General features: G+C 49.4%; 1 protein-coding gene across 5 annotated transcripts in view; it reads left to right on the forward strand.

Annotated features, from left to right (window-relative positions):
- The first annotated feature begins 8038 nt into the window (after positions 1 to 8038).
- Positions 8039 to 13831, forward strand: part of RNF157 (ring finger protein 157) — a 78116-nt gene continuing 72323 nt past the window's right edge. The window contains exon 1 of one of the 5 annotated variants that reach the window (XR_004523741.2): positions 8039 to 8461. Coding sequence is in view for 4 of the 5 variants with exons in the window: in XM_033847178.2 (XP_033703069.1) it covers positions 8374 to 8461 (88 nt within the window). In the remaining variant the exon portion in view is untranslated. The remainder of the gene's footprint in view (positions 8462 to 13831) is intronic. The other 4 variants (XM_033847178.2, XM_033847176.2, XM_033847180.2 and 1 more) reach the window with 4 other exon arrangements.

Genomic DNA, 13831 nt, shown 5'->3' on the forward strand with positions numbered 1-13831 from the left:
TACAGTCTTACTTCTCACTCATGCAAAGTTCGCTGCAGTTTGGTGACTCTCAAGAAAAGACTGCCCTCTGGGCAGTGATATGATGATCCAGCCTGTAGGAGCTTCCACTGCCTTGTAGCTCCGAATTGGCAAACTGCAGCTCTCGGGCTGCCTCCTGTTTTTGTAAATAAAGTTTTATTGGAACACAGCTCTATTTATTTGTTTATGTATCATCTATGAGTGCTTTCGTGCTACAGCAGAGCTGAGGAGTTGCAGTATGAACCACAAAGCCTAAAGCGTTTCCTATCTGTTCCTGTGCACCAGCTAGAACTTGGCAATGAGAGGCTTGGAGGGTTGAATGTCGGCAAGTAAACGCTTTAGCCCAGAAGTAATACACTTCTGCTCATGGTTCATCGTCCAGAAGAATCACATAGCCTCTCCTGACTTCCAGGGAAAAGCGAAGTCGATCTTCCGCACACCCAGAAGTAGAGATCCAGGGACTGGTGTCTAAACCACCTACATGCGGCTCTTCCACAGGTCCCAGCCTGTTGGGCAGTAAGGACGAACCTATTTTCACTTGCTTATCTCTAAATCCCGGAGTCATAGAGGGGATATAAATGGACCAGGACTCAGCAGAACGGAGAGAAATATTGGAGAGGTCTGTAGTTTCCAGTGAGATGCTGCTTGAGGTTTTGGAAAATTTCAGAAACACAGGAAGCCAGCGTACATTTGGGGGGAAAAAAAGGGAAGGCAAGTCCTGGAGGAGAAGCATTTGTTTAAAATAAAGCCCCTGGTCATTTTTTTTTTTTGCAAGTTTGGCAGTGACAGGTGCCCTCCTGTCAGGAACACAGGGCACCTCGGGTCAAATGATGGATGCGTGCTATTTCCTGACCCCAAGAGCCCACACCGCTCTTTGGAGCAAGCAGGGTGCTGTTAATAAACACAGGGCAGTGTTCCACATAAAGAGGAAGGAAGTCTCTACTGAGAATGAGAGCACTGGGTTGTACACAACAGAATTGGGAAACCACCAGAACACGCCTTGTCACCAACAAGATCCATGCCCATCAAGCCTTGGACCCTGGGAGCAGGCAGAGAAAATCCTGTGACCTGCCCTTGGGGAGCTGCCAGGCCAGAGCTGTCCTACTGCCTGGGGTGTGTACTAAGCCCAGTCATCAGATGGGATTGTGCAAGGACACAGGATGTCTGTCCAGACCTGAAGGCAGTTACAAAGCACAGGGTTCACCGAAGTGTCTCTAGGAGAGAAGTTTAAGGCCAAGAAAGACTTCCATAGACAAGAGGAGACGGGGGTCAAAGGCCTTGTTGAAAAATGGTCCTAATTCAGAGGCGGAGATGAGGTAGAAGGAAGTGGGGTAAGGAAGGCAGATTAAAGTTAGAGAGACAAGGTGAAGGTGAAGTGGAGAGAAGTCCCCACGAGTCGCCCTTTTTCACTGGTGCCACTACAGAGAGAACTACTCTGCTGGCTCAGTGACCAGCAGGCCTGGCACAGGGACAGGTTTTCCCCACGGAGGCTGGTAGGACGAGCGATCCGTGGGGAAGACCTGGGGCTTTAGGCTCAGGCAGTTTCCTGCTCCCTGGTGGAGTGAGCTTCAGTTTCCTCATCTGGGAAATGGGAACAATAGTCCTACTTACCTCTAGGGGTTGTTCTGAAGATTACATGAGCTAACGCATTCAAAAGTGCTTGGATGGAGTCATTGTTCAAAGTCGATTATTCTTTGTAAGTATTTAACTAGTCATTTATTTAATGACTCTTACCCATACGGGAAACGATGTGGCCAGTCCTTCTGGGGGATTTGAAGAAACCTAAGGCCAGGGGTGTGCTGGCAAACTGGCTCTGGGGAGTGGGGGAAGCCCTGATTGGCAGCATTTGATGCTTTCTGTGGTTTAAATAGTCCCATTATGGCCAGTTTCAAGCTACTGGCCGTTTCACAACTTGGCTGGCAAAATTCCGAACAATCAGCTCTGGAGAGCAGGCCCCAGCCCAATGGGCTTTCTCTCTAGTTAGCAGATGACACATAAATGAAAAGTTAACAATGGTGGCTCACAGATACACAGCCCAGTCCACAGATGGCCTATCTAGAGGGCCTTTGAGGGTGACATTCACTTCCAGTGCAGACACTGGGGCTGCCGTGCGTTGGGAAGAAGGAAGGGGTGCAGGCTGGCTTTTTATCTGGCCATTCAGGAGCCCACAGGCGTGATGGCGGAGATGTGTTCCTGGCAGTTTGGGTTCCAATGGCGCAGAAAGGGGGTGTCTCAGGGGATCCAAGCCCTGGGCTCTGCCTCCCTCTATTGTAGTTCTATCATCTGCACCATGAAGGCACGGGTTTGGCTTTTTTTTTATGTTTTGGCCGTGTGGTTTGCAGGATCTTAATTCCCTGACTAGGGATTGAAACTGGGCCCCCTGCAGTAGAAGTGTGGAGTCTTAACCACTGGACGCCAGGGAATTCCCAAAGGCAGGGTCTTGAATGCACATCCTGGCTCAGAAATCCTGGACCCCTGACTTTAAAAAGTTATCTTTCGGGAGCTTCCCTGGTGGCGCAGTGGTTAGGAATCCACCTGCCAATGCAGGGGACACGGATTCGAGCCCTGGTCCGGGAAGATCCCACATGCCATGGAGCAACTAAGCCCGTGTGCCACAACTACTGAGCCTGAGCTCTAGAGCCCGCGAGCCACAACTGCTGAGCCCACGTGCCACAACTACTGAAGCCCGCACGCCTAGGGCCCGTGTTCCGCAACAAGAGAAGCCACCACAATGAGAAGCCCGCGTACTGCAACGACGAGTAGCCCCTGTTTGCCACAACTTGAGAAAGCCCGCGCACAGCAACAAAGACCCAGTGCAGCTGAAAAATAAATAAAAAACAATTATCTTCTGGAATCCAATTGCTTCATAACAATATTTTTATTATTGAAGTTTAGTTGATTTACAATGTTGTGTTAGTTCCAAGTGTACAGCACAGTGATTCAGTTATATATATCTATTCTTTTTCAGATTCTTTTCTCTTATAGGTACTAACGATTTTTTAAATTAAAAAAACGTTAGCATTTATTGAGCCCCTGCTGTGTGCCAGGAACTGTGCTAGGGCTTTACATAGCTTGTCCAACTGAATGTTCAGACAGCTCTTTGCTGTTCTCATGTTCATTTATAGAGGAGGAAACTGAGGCTCAGAGAGAATGAGGAAATTTCCCGAGACGCACAGATAGTAATATAAGAACTGGGCTTAGGACCTTGTTCTGATTGGCTCCAGAGCCTGATATGCCTTTTGCCTTTGGAAGCTGGGGACATCCTGCATATAAGTACATATCAAGTGAGGTATACAGAAATTTATTCACACAATAAGACTTCTGAGAAAAGAAGAGCCAACTGTGGGCCACGGTTCTCAGAGGCGGCTTCATGGAAAAGGTCAGATTTCGGCTAAGTGGGATTGACCTCAGCACACAGGTGTGACACAAACCAGGTTTTTTATGAGCAAACACATGAGCCGGAATGACAGCTGTTTTCAGGGTACGAGCGGGGTTTATTGGGACATAGAGGGAGAAAAGGGCTCGGGGATAAAATATCTGTCTTGTGTAGGGTAATAGGGAGCCACTAAAGGTATACGGGCAGTAACATGATGACAGGTGTGTATCAGGAAAGTTAAGCAAAGAGTGATTTTTAGAATGTATGAGAGGAAAGAGGGCCAAGATGCAGGAAAAGCAGAGAGGAAGCTGATGAAATTGCTAGGCCTCTTTTTATACACAGATAGCATCTTGGACTATAAAAGGTAACAGTACATGACGAAGCAATATAATAAATATACACCTCATGGTACATGAAAGAGATCTGAGGCTTCCAGCAGAACCACAACAGTAAGTGGTATCTCCGTTTATTACTCTGACAGGCTCAACACATGATCTTTGAAGTGTCCCTGATGAAGATAGTAGGTGTCACCTAAATGGAGAAGCAATTAGCTCAGGAATAAATGTGTCTTTGTAAACGGAGTCACGGAATTGGCCAGTGCTCAGACTTTAGCAGGGATGCACCGTGAGTGTGTATGTGACACTTTTAACCTGCTTGCTAAGAATCTGATCTAACCCTCGGTGGTGGGTCTCACCCCCTTTCCTCATCTGCCCTTAGGTTCCCGTGCCTGGGAGGAGATGAATGACTGATCTGACCTCAGCTCCAATTTCAGGGGAGTAGAGGGAGTGTGTAGGGAGACTCCAGCTGAGAGAAGTTCTGTGGCTTCCTTTCGCCAGCTGGAGCTCAGGATTGGATAACTTCCACGGCAGGGTGGTTTATTGTGTGTGGGCACTGGTATCACAACAGGTGAACACGTGTTTGTGTTGGATTTCTGAACTTATTCCTTGAGTTGATTTTGTCCTCTTATACCAGCTCTAGAAGTCAACCTACCTTGCAAAAAAAGAAACCAAACCAGCAATACGGGTTTCCCACAGCGAGGCCCAGTGCACGAAGCCTGGGATCCCTGGGTTCTGAGCCAGGCTTCCACTGGCCTGGCCTTGAGAAAGTCCCTTCCCCTCCCCAGGCTGTAGCTGCCTCATCGGTCAGGTGAGGGAGCCTGGACTAGACGGTCTTCCGACTTCTTTCAGATCTGATGCTCCAGCCAGGACTCGTGTTGTCAAGAAACCCTGGGAGAAGGAAGAGAATTTGTTCTCAGTTTCTCCCTTCGATTTTCTAAGTAACCGCAGTTGAGCATAGAGGTGTGGAGGCTGTCACCATGCTGCCTCTTCCACATTCTGGTTTCTCTGGGTAGCAGGAGACAGATGCTGGGCTTTTTGCCTGCCTGAGTGTTTCCCCAGGAAGAGCAGAGGGGGCAGCGGATCCAAACTGGGCTGAAATGTTAGTGGCGCCTTCTTTCATGCTGATTTCATCACACAGCATGTGTGGCCCCAGATGGGGCTGAGCTCAAAACCAGAAGAAGGGCAGGGAAGTGAAGGGAGAAGCGAATGTACAGAAACGAGCTTTACGGGCTCTAGTGTTTGATAGAAACAACCTGGGACTAAAGTAAAGCAAAATAGAACGAACTCTCCTAATTTCTTTAAAGGAATCCTTGCATGGGATTAATGTCCCAGGTCTTCCATTTCTCCAAATGCCAGATGCCTGGGCAGCAGGGCTGCAGCCAGGGTGAGGCACCTGCGTGACACTAACAACGAGTGCCAACTTCAAGGTCCCACCCCAGGCACCTCACCCCACCCAAAGCCACACCAGTGTAAACACTGTCTTTCGTTTCAATCTTAACTTGAAAAGTAGATTAAGAAGTTACAAACCCAACTGTAGTCTGAACAGTTCTCCTTTGTTAGGGTCACACAGCTGAGCAGGAAATTAACAATGAAGAATTCACCCTTGGCAAGAAGCGAAATGTGAAAGGCCGATTGCTGATTGCCTAATGGGCAAGGTTATTTTCCTCAACAGAGAGCCTTAGGTCGTCAGAGGAACCGTTTGCTGGGTCTCAAAACACTTAGGCTCAGGCCCCTCTGTCAGCGTCAGCCTAGCACACTGATCTGAAGCAGGATGTGAAATTCCCTGCTTGTGCTTTTAGCTTTAATCCATTTAAGCCATGAGCTTAAGATCAGGGGCTGTGTGTTGTGACTGGGCCCATCTTTTGGATACTCAGAACAGCCGGGGCTCTAACCTTCCTGTCCCCCCTGGCCCAGGCAGAAGGGCCAAGCCAACAGCCAAGAAGGGGCCTGTCTTAGCTCCTTCAGGTTCCCAAGGTATTCCCTGCTCTGCTGCCTTAGGAGCGCTGTGCTACATACAGGGCAGCGTCCATCAGCTCTTCACCTGCAGGCTCTCTCTCCCTCCTGATACAGGAATCTGTGCAAATCTTCCAAATGAATGGATGTGTTACAAAGGTGGAAAATGCACATCTGAGCTGAAACCGGGACAGCCAAAATGAACAAAATTAAAAGCTCAAGGGGACTAGCTGACCTAGAAATTACTCATCCCTCTGTTCCCCTCCCCACAGCCTTCTCCTTTCTCCCTTGGACCCAAGGTTGAGAAGAAGGGCGAAGACCTGATAAAACACGTAGCTTTTACCTCCCTGCCTTCCTCGGATGCTTAGAGGAAACCCCTGAGACCTTTAAACGCAGGGCTCTCCGCTGGGCTGCATCCACAGCGTGGAAATGGATAGGACGCCTTGAGGCTATTCGCCCAAAGGACGCATGGTATTTGCATGTAATTTCCCTATGCGCTCTGCGCCACCCCTCCCCAGACCATTTGTTCGAGTTAAAAGTATTTTTATGGCTCTCTTGATGGGAGTCATTTCTGGATTTTTCCTCTTGTCTGTGCCATCTTCTCCCTCAGGGCCTCTCCTTGGCCCAGATCTCTGGCAAGGGAGTCAAGAGGCACCAAGGAAGGACCTGGGAGGAATGCAGTGGCGGCTCTTCCAAGGGTTTGCCTATCTCGCTTGCACCCTGAGCACCGGTAGAGGTTTTCTTTTCCAAAACTGTAACATTATGTGATTAGTAGACGGTGGGACTCTAATTCAATTCACAGAGAGTCTCTTTGAGCTAGAATTTTCCCTCCTTTTCTCTTCTGTCTCATGACCCTAGGCAGGGACAAGAACAGATCCTTGCAAGCAACGGGATGGCGCTGTCTCATTGAGCCACAACCTGCCTGGCTCTGGCTGGGACAAAGAAACCTGAAGACGTGGGTAAACCCATTAAGGGGATGGTGCCCCCTTTACCAAATGCTGAGGGCAGGAAGGACAAAGGCTTCTTAACAGGGTCTAAGATTATAAGACATTTTACTCTGTGATGTGCCGAAGGCCTTCTGCTTTGAGGCGGTTCTAGATGACTTGTATTTTCCCTTTACCCAGTAGTTACAAGGTGGGCCTATGTGTGGTGAAAGGAGTATCCAGGAGGTCCCTTCCAAAGGTATGTCCAAAAGCCTTCTAGTGATGAGGGTCGAGGGCTCGGGGGGAAGGCTCTGAACTCCTCTAGGGAGACCTGGTACTTGGGAGAGGCTGCCCATCCGCTCCTCTGGGCCAGGGACTTGCCCTGTCGCTCAGGCCCTCCTCGCCATCAGTCGAAAAAAATGACAGGGATGTGTTCCTGCCTTCCTGGGGACCTTGGAGAAAACCAAGGCAACTGGGCGTCAGTATCTTCGTCACCAGGTCTGAAGCTGAAGAAAGGGTGATGAAAACTACAAAAGACAATCAGGAAAGAGACTCTATGGTATGGCTTTGCAAACCTAATCAAGGGAACTCGAGGCCCCAAACTGCACTGTGTGTAGAGACGCTCTTGAAATCACGTTCTAGCAGTTGAAGTTCTTGCTGATCAGTCCACCCTCTCAGAAAAAAACACCAGACGCACTCAAAAAAAATAAAAGGTTTAAAACACAAATGTCTGTAATTAAGCTCTGGAGTGACGTCTTCTGCCTGTCCAAGCATCCCACTGTTGGGTGTGTGCTCTCATCCAGAGGAGCCCCTGCTCTGCCTGGCCCACTCGCGTCCCACTGCGTCGACTCTCCTCGCTCGCAGGGCTTTCCAAAGTTTCCAGAAGGTGCAGAGTCCGGGGTTGAATGTCTTGATCTTCCTTTGTCTTGATGGTCCCCTAACTTCAGGACTACATGAGCTGCCCAAGGGACCCATAAACAGAACATGTATAGCTTTCTGCGCTTCGAAAGGAGCTAAGTGACAGGGACAGCGACCTCGTCCTAGCAGGTCCCCAGCACTCACCAATCTCCCCGCCCCCTGGGAGCCCCTTTGGGGCTGAGGCTCTGGGGGCGGGAACCCACCCGAACTGCCCCGGCTGGGAGACTCGGGCGCCCCTCTGCGGGGTTTCTGACCACTGGCTTTGGCAGATGCTGATGGGTGGGGCTGGAGAAGGCTTCCCCCGGGCCGGGAAGCCGCGTGCGCCTTTCGGATGTTGGGGGACAATGGTGACCAAACTCCCGGCCTCGGCCTGGAGCGCGGCGAGGAGGCGGCTCCCGCGCGGTCACCTGACGGGGTCAGCGGGCTCCGCGGGGCAACGCATCCTCGGCGCCTTCAGCCCGCGGTGGGCCGCGAGCCCCGGGTCGGCCCCGCGCGCCCGGCCGCCGCTCCGCCGCGTCCCGCTGCCCATTGGCTGGCGCGGCGCGGCGCGGCCGCTCCCGCCCCGCCCCGCCATTGGCCTTGGCCGCCGCGGTCCCCGCGCGCGAGCCGCCGCTGACATCACCAGGCCTGAGGCGGCGGCGGCGCCCCCGGCCCAGCCCGCAGCCCCCCTCGGCACAGGCGCCGCCGCGGGGCCCGGCGGAGGATGGTGCGCGGCGCGCCGGGGGCTCCTCGCCGCCAGAGCCGCAGCACCGAGGCGGAGCCGTCCGCGGCGGGCAGCCGACCACCGCATCGGGCGCGGGTCGAGCGGCCGCGGTGAGGCGCCGAGGGCGGCGCGGGCGCAGCAGCCATGGGGGCCCTGACCAGCCGGCAGCACGCGGGCGTGGAGGAGGTGGACATCCCGTCCAACTCCGTGTACCGCTACCCGCCCAAGTCCGGTGAGCACGACCCAGGGCCGGGAGGAGGTCGCGGTGCTCCCGCGCGAGGGCTCCGAGGGTCCCGGGGACGCAGAGGCCGACGTCGCTGCAGAGCGATCTCGGAGGGTGGGAGGTGTTGGAGGAGGTCTGGAGGGGTGCTTTAGGGCCCTTGGCCGGGTCGCTGGAGTGGGCAGCCCTTCCGCCGGGGGACGGGAGCGGCCCCCACGCAGTCGGTCCTGTGACAGAGACGTGCGCTCGGGGCGATGCGGCTCCCGAGGGGCGGGGTGTCCGCGGCGCAGGCCGGGTTCCCGCTGGCCGCAGCGCTGCATCCCTTCCTTCCCGCCCGGTGGTCTGTTCCCCTCGGGAGCTGAGGGTTAGTTCAGGCGGGCTTGGCATCCAAAGCAGGCGCCTGTGCCAGGTGCTGGCCCTGGTGGCCTCCGGAGAGGGAGGGACAGACACAGGTTTGAATTAGGTTTCTCAGGGGAAAGCTCCCGTCGCCTGCTGGAGGATGGAGGCCGAAAATGCGTTGGCTGTACTGGTGCTTTTTAAGAGGCTGTCAGAAGAAAGAAGGTGTTTAACAGAAATGTTAAGGAATCTGGTATCAGAGTCACTCGGGTTGCCGCTTTGCCAAAGTAGCGGCAAGCCTGGTTTTTGGAACGAGGATAGCTCTGGGACAGGGCACAGGTATTTAAAATGTAGAGAAGTATTATGTTTGTTTTCAGAATCATTAAAAAGATGAATGTCTCCAGCCTCTGGTTTGGAGCATAAATATTGGAAGTGTAGGAGAATTTTGACAGCACAAAGAGGATGACTAGTGGATCGAGCACCAGCCAATGCTGAACTGCTGGCACGTGACCTAACTCTCTGCTCTTTATTTTTCCTTGCTTTTCTCAAAACTTCTGGGGACCCATGGCTATCATCTTCTCTTTGGCTTAGGACCTGATGAGGATTTTCGTGATCTTGGAGAGATGTCAGAATTGCAGCAGGAGAATAAAGACATAGTAATGAGATGAGCTGGTTTCTCAGCAGTCTGTCCAGTTTGTGCCAGCCCAAAGTAGGGACCAGACAATGAACCTGCACCCTGCAGAGTGCCTGCCAGAGCTGTGTTGCTCACTGATTTGTGCCAAAGAGTGAATCCTTGCAGAGATGAATATGCTTAAGAGCTTGCTTTAGAACAGTCTAAGATAAAGCTGTGCATCATTAGTGTTTTAATAAAGCTCTAGCTGATTATGACTATAGGAAACCAGGGCTAAAGGAAGCATGCATTTTGCTTTTTAGTAGACAAAAATATGCACAAGTATTGTGGATTTTTCTTTTCTGAAATCACTTAGCTTTTATTGCTCAGAATATGGAGCAGGTTTTGCTGGCTTGGAGTTTGCAGTAGAATTTGCTGCCTCAGAAGAGTATTCACCCCTCCTTCACTTATGGGAATAAGCAAAGGTAAATCACTGGAGGGCTAGTCCTCAAAGGATATTAATACAAGTATGAATCTTGGATGGTGATAATCAAAGGATAATGGACCAAACTAAAACTTTTCTTAACCAGCACCCTCCATACCTACAGTCTTAAATCATCCTCTCCACTCTATCAATCTTTTAAAAGTTTTACCTAATGGTAACTCTTTTTTTTTTTAATAAATAAATTTATTTATTTATTTATTTATTTTTGGCTGTGTTGGGTCTTTGTTGCTGCGTGCGGGCTTTCTCTAGTTGAGGCAAGCGGGGGCTGCTCTTCCTTGCAGTGTGCGGGCTTCTCATTGTGGTGGCTTCTCTTGTTGTGGAGCACGGGCTCTAGGCACACGGGCTTCAGTAGTTGTGGCCCACGGGCTCAGTAGTTGTGGCTCGCAGTCTCTAGAGCGCAGGCTCAGTAGTTGTGGTGCACGGGCTTAGTTGCTGCGCGGCATGTGGGATCTTCCCAGACAAGGGCTCGAACCTGTGTCCCCTGCATTGGCAGGTGGATTCTTAACCACTGCGCCACCAGGGAGGTCTCTGGTAACTCATTTTTAGTCAGAGCTTTTGCATGAGAGAAATCTTTGTATCAAGTGGACCAAATTATGTATGTTTAAGTTAAAACACGGAAAATAGGAATCAGAACATTCATGTCCCAGTCAGCAAATCTTTGTGTACGTGAAAATATGCTGTAGTCTAGAGGCATCTCCTATCCTTCATCTGATCTTTAGATTTACCTGACTCTTTATTGGATTATAGTATTTTATTTTATTTTTATTTATTTATTTATTTATTTATTTATTTATTTATTTATTTATTTGGCTGTGCCAGCTCTTATTTGCCGTGTGCGGGATCTTTGTTGCCGCGTGCGGGATCTTTGTTGCCGCATGTGGTATCTTTAGTTGCGGCATGCAAACGCTTAGTTGGGGCATGTGGGATCTAGTTCCCTGACCAGGGATCAAACCCAGGCCCCCTGCATTGGGAATGTAGAGTCTTAGCCACTGGACCACCGAAGTCCCTAGATTATAGTATTTTAGACCCAAAGGAACCTTGCAGAGAATTTGGCGCCAGACCCATTCATTTCACCGGTAAGAAAATGGAGGCCCAGAGAAATGAACTGGTAAGGCCAGGGTTACCCAGCAAGTTAGTGCTCTTCTTACCAAAGCCTCTGCCTTTTTCAAGGAATTGAATTTTGAACTTGTCCTTGATGGTTTGTGGAATGGAGGCTATTCTGCATCAGAATTGAGACAAAACTCAGAGGCCTGTCTCCCTGTCGAAAAATCAGACTGGGTTGATTTTGAGGTCTCCCTATCTTGAGTACGGAAGGTAGAACAAAGCAAATAGAAGAGTCAGTTTTCTCCAAGTGACTAAACTGGCTGAGCTGAGACCGCCCTCTGGCTCAATGGAAAGTCTCTGTTACTCGATGGCCTTGGAGTAGTTGTTTCAGCAAGCACATGGTCATCTGTCCCTGTAATGATGGTCACAGTGCCCAGAAGAAATTGCTTTTTCTTTCTTTTATTTTTGGCTGCGTTGGGTCTTCGTTGCTGCGCGCGGGCTTTCTCTAGTTGGCAGCGAGTGGGGCTACTCTTCATCGCGGTGCACGGGCTTCTAACTGCGGTGGCTCCTCTTGTTGTGGAGCATGGGCTCTAGGCAGGCGGGCTTCAGTATTTGTGGCACGCAGCCTCAATAGTTGTGGCACACGGGCTTAGTTGCTCCGCGGCATGTGGGAACTTCCCGGACCAGGGCTTGAACCCTTGTCCCCTGCGTTGTCAGGCGGATTCTTAACCACTGTGCCACCAGGGAAGTCCCTCTTTTTTGCGTTTTTAAAGGAACCCCTTCGTTTTGTATGCACATTGAACTAGAAACATTTAAAAAGTATCGAGAACAGCCGATTTCATGTTGGAGCTTGGGTTTACAGCTTTTTTTTTCTTTAATAGAGATAGGTGAAAATAAAATAGCCTAAAATTACTTAGAATTATTTATTTTTTTGAATAAGTAATATGGTCACGTGGTTCAAAGTTTAAAAGAATGAAAAGGCGTACAGTGAAAGTCTAGTTCTCACTGTAGCTGTTCATCCACCCAGTTCCTCCCCATACACCTCCCGTACATACGTAACCACTTTCTGGAATTCTTCCAGAGTTTCTTGTGTAAATACAAGCATAGCATGCTACTTAGACTGCTCTGCACCTTGTTTTGTATTTGTTTTGTTTACTTTCAAACATATTGGAGATCTTTTTATATTATCTCCACATTAGAGAGGGTTTTTTGTTGTTGTTCTTTTTTTTTTTTTTGCGGTACGCGGGCCTCTCACTGTTGTGGCCTCTCCCGTTGCAGAGCACAGGCTCCGGATGCGCAGGCTCAGCAGCCTTGGCTCACGGACCCAGCCGCTCCACGGCATGTGGGATCTTCCCAGACCGGGGCGTGAACCCGTGTCCCCTGCCTCGGCAGGCGGACTCTCAACCACTGCGCCACCAGGGAAGCCCTGTTGTTGTTCTTGTTATTAAAAAAAACAACTGTATAACATTCCTTTGTGTGCACATGCTATCAGTTTTTAACATAGTCTATTGGTGAACATTTGGGAGTGGTTTTTTTTTTTCAGTCTTTTACTATTGCAAACAATGCAGCAATGATTAATGTTATACATATGTTCTTAGGTGATTTGGGGCTTTGTTAATAAATACATAAATGTTACTCATTTAAATAGCAGAAGGTATGATGGGAGTTTGTTTCTGTAGGGTATTTCTACATTATCATGGAAAGCTATTTATAGCACTGTTCTGCATTTGGTCGTGCCTTCGTAATTTTTCAGTTGGAAACCATACGTGCTTTTAAATCCTTCTCTGAGATCTTTGCGTCTTTCAAAGCCCATGATCGTTGGTTCAGCAAAGTTAGGGCTTTGCTGAGGTGGTTGTTTTTATGCGTGTAGGCCCGACTTTTGAAAGGGGTCCCCATGTTGATATGAGTCATTATTTCTGTTTTCTCTGTCTAGGAAGAAATAAGCATACTATAAAGACAATTTAATCCATTTTAATTCAGTACCTGATAAATCTAGTTCATTTTTCTCTTACATATTTGAGCAAATTGGAAAATAGGAGTCATTCGTTTTGCTCAGGTGTTAAGAGGGAAATCTATTATAAAAATTCAGAATGGTAATCAGAGTCCTGAGCAGCTAACATCATCATCTTCCAAATTTTTGTTATATTGGGGTACACATATGCTTGTCAAGTGGGTCTGTCCTAGGGCAGACCACATTTCTAAAGCGTGGGTACTGAGCCTTTGCTTATCAAATAGTTATAAAAGTTTCTCTTAGCTTTTAGGAGCATCAGGTAAATATGTTTCGAAACCAGGGGCTTTCAAAGATGGAACTTACTGCAGAATAAAGAATTATTTGTTTTGGCACATTTTGATTGGTACGTTACCTAAAATTAAGTAGGTTTCTGAAATTCATAGTAAATACATTTAATACCCTAAAAAATGTAAAGGTTCTTCCATTTAATGATGGAATCATCAAGATCAGGAGTTCAAACGCTAGTATTATTATGATTTTAAAATAAATTTATTTATTTAATTTATTTATTTTTGGCTGTGTTAGGTCTTCGCTGCTGCGCGAGGGCTTTCTCTAGTTGCGGCGAGCGGGGTCTACTCTTTGTTGCAGTGCGTGGGCTTCTCATTGCCGTGGCTTCTCTTGTTGCGGAGCACGGGCTCTAGGCACGTGGCCTTCAGTAGTTGTGGCACGCGGGCTCCGTAGTTGTGACTCACGGGCTCTAGAACACAGGCTCAGTAGTTGTGGCGCACGGGCTTTGTTGCTCTGCGGCATGTGGGATCTTCCGAGACCAGGGCTCGAACCCGTGTCCCCTGCATTGGCAGGCGGATTCTCAACCACTGAGCCACCAGGGAAGCCCCAGTATTATTTTTGAACACTTAAAACGTGGTAATTCTTCTA

Source organism: Tursiops truncatus, chromosome 20 (assembly GCF_011762595.2).
Source record: "Tursiops truncatus isolate mTurTru1 chromosome 20, mTurTru1.mat.Y, whole genome shotgun sequence".
NCBI classification, from domain to species: domain Eukaryota; kingdom Metazoa; phylum Chordata; class Mammalia; order Artiodactyla; family Delphinidae; genus Tursiops; species Tursiops truncatus.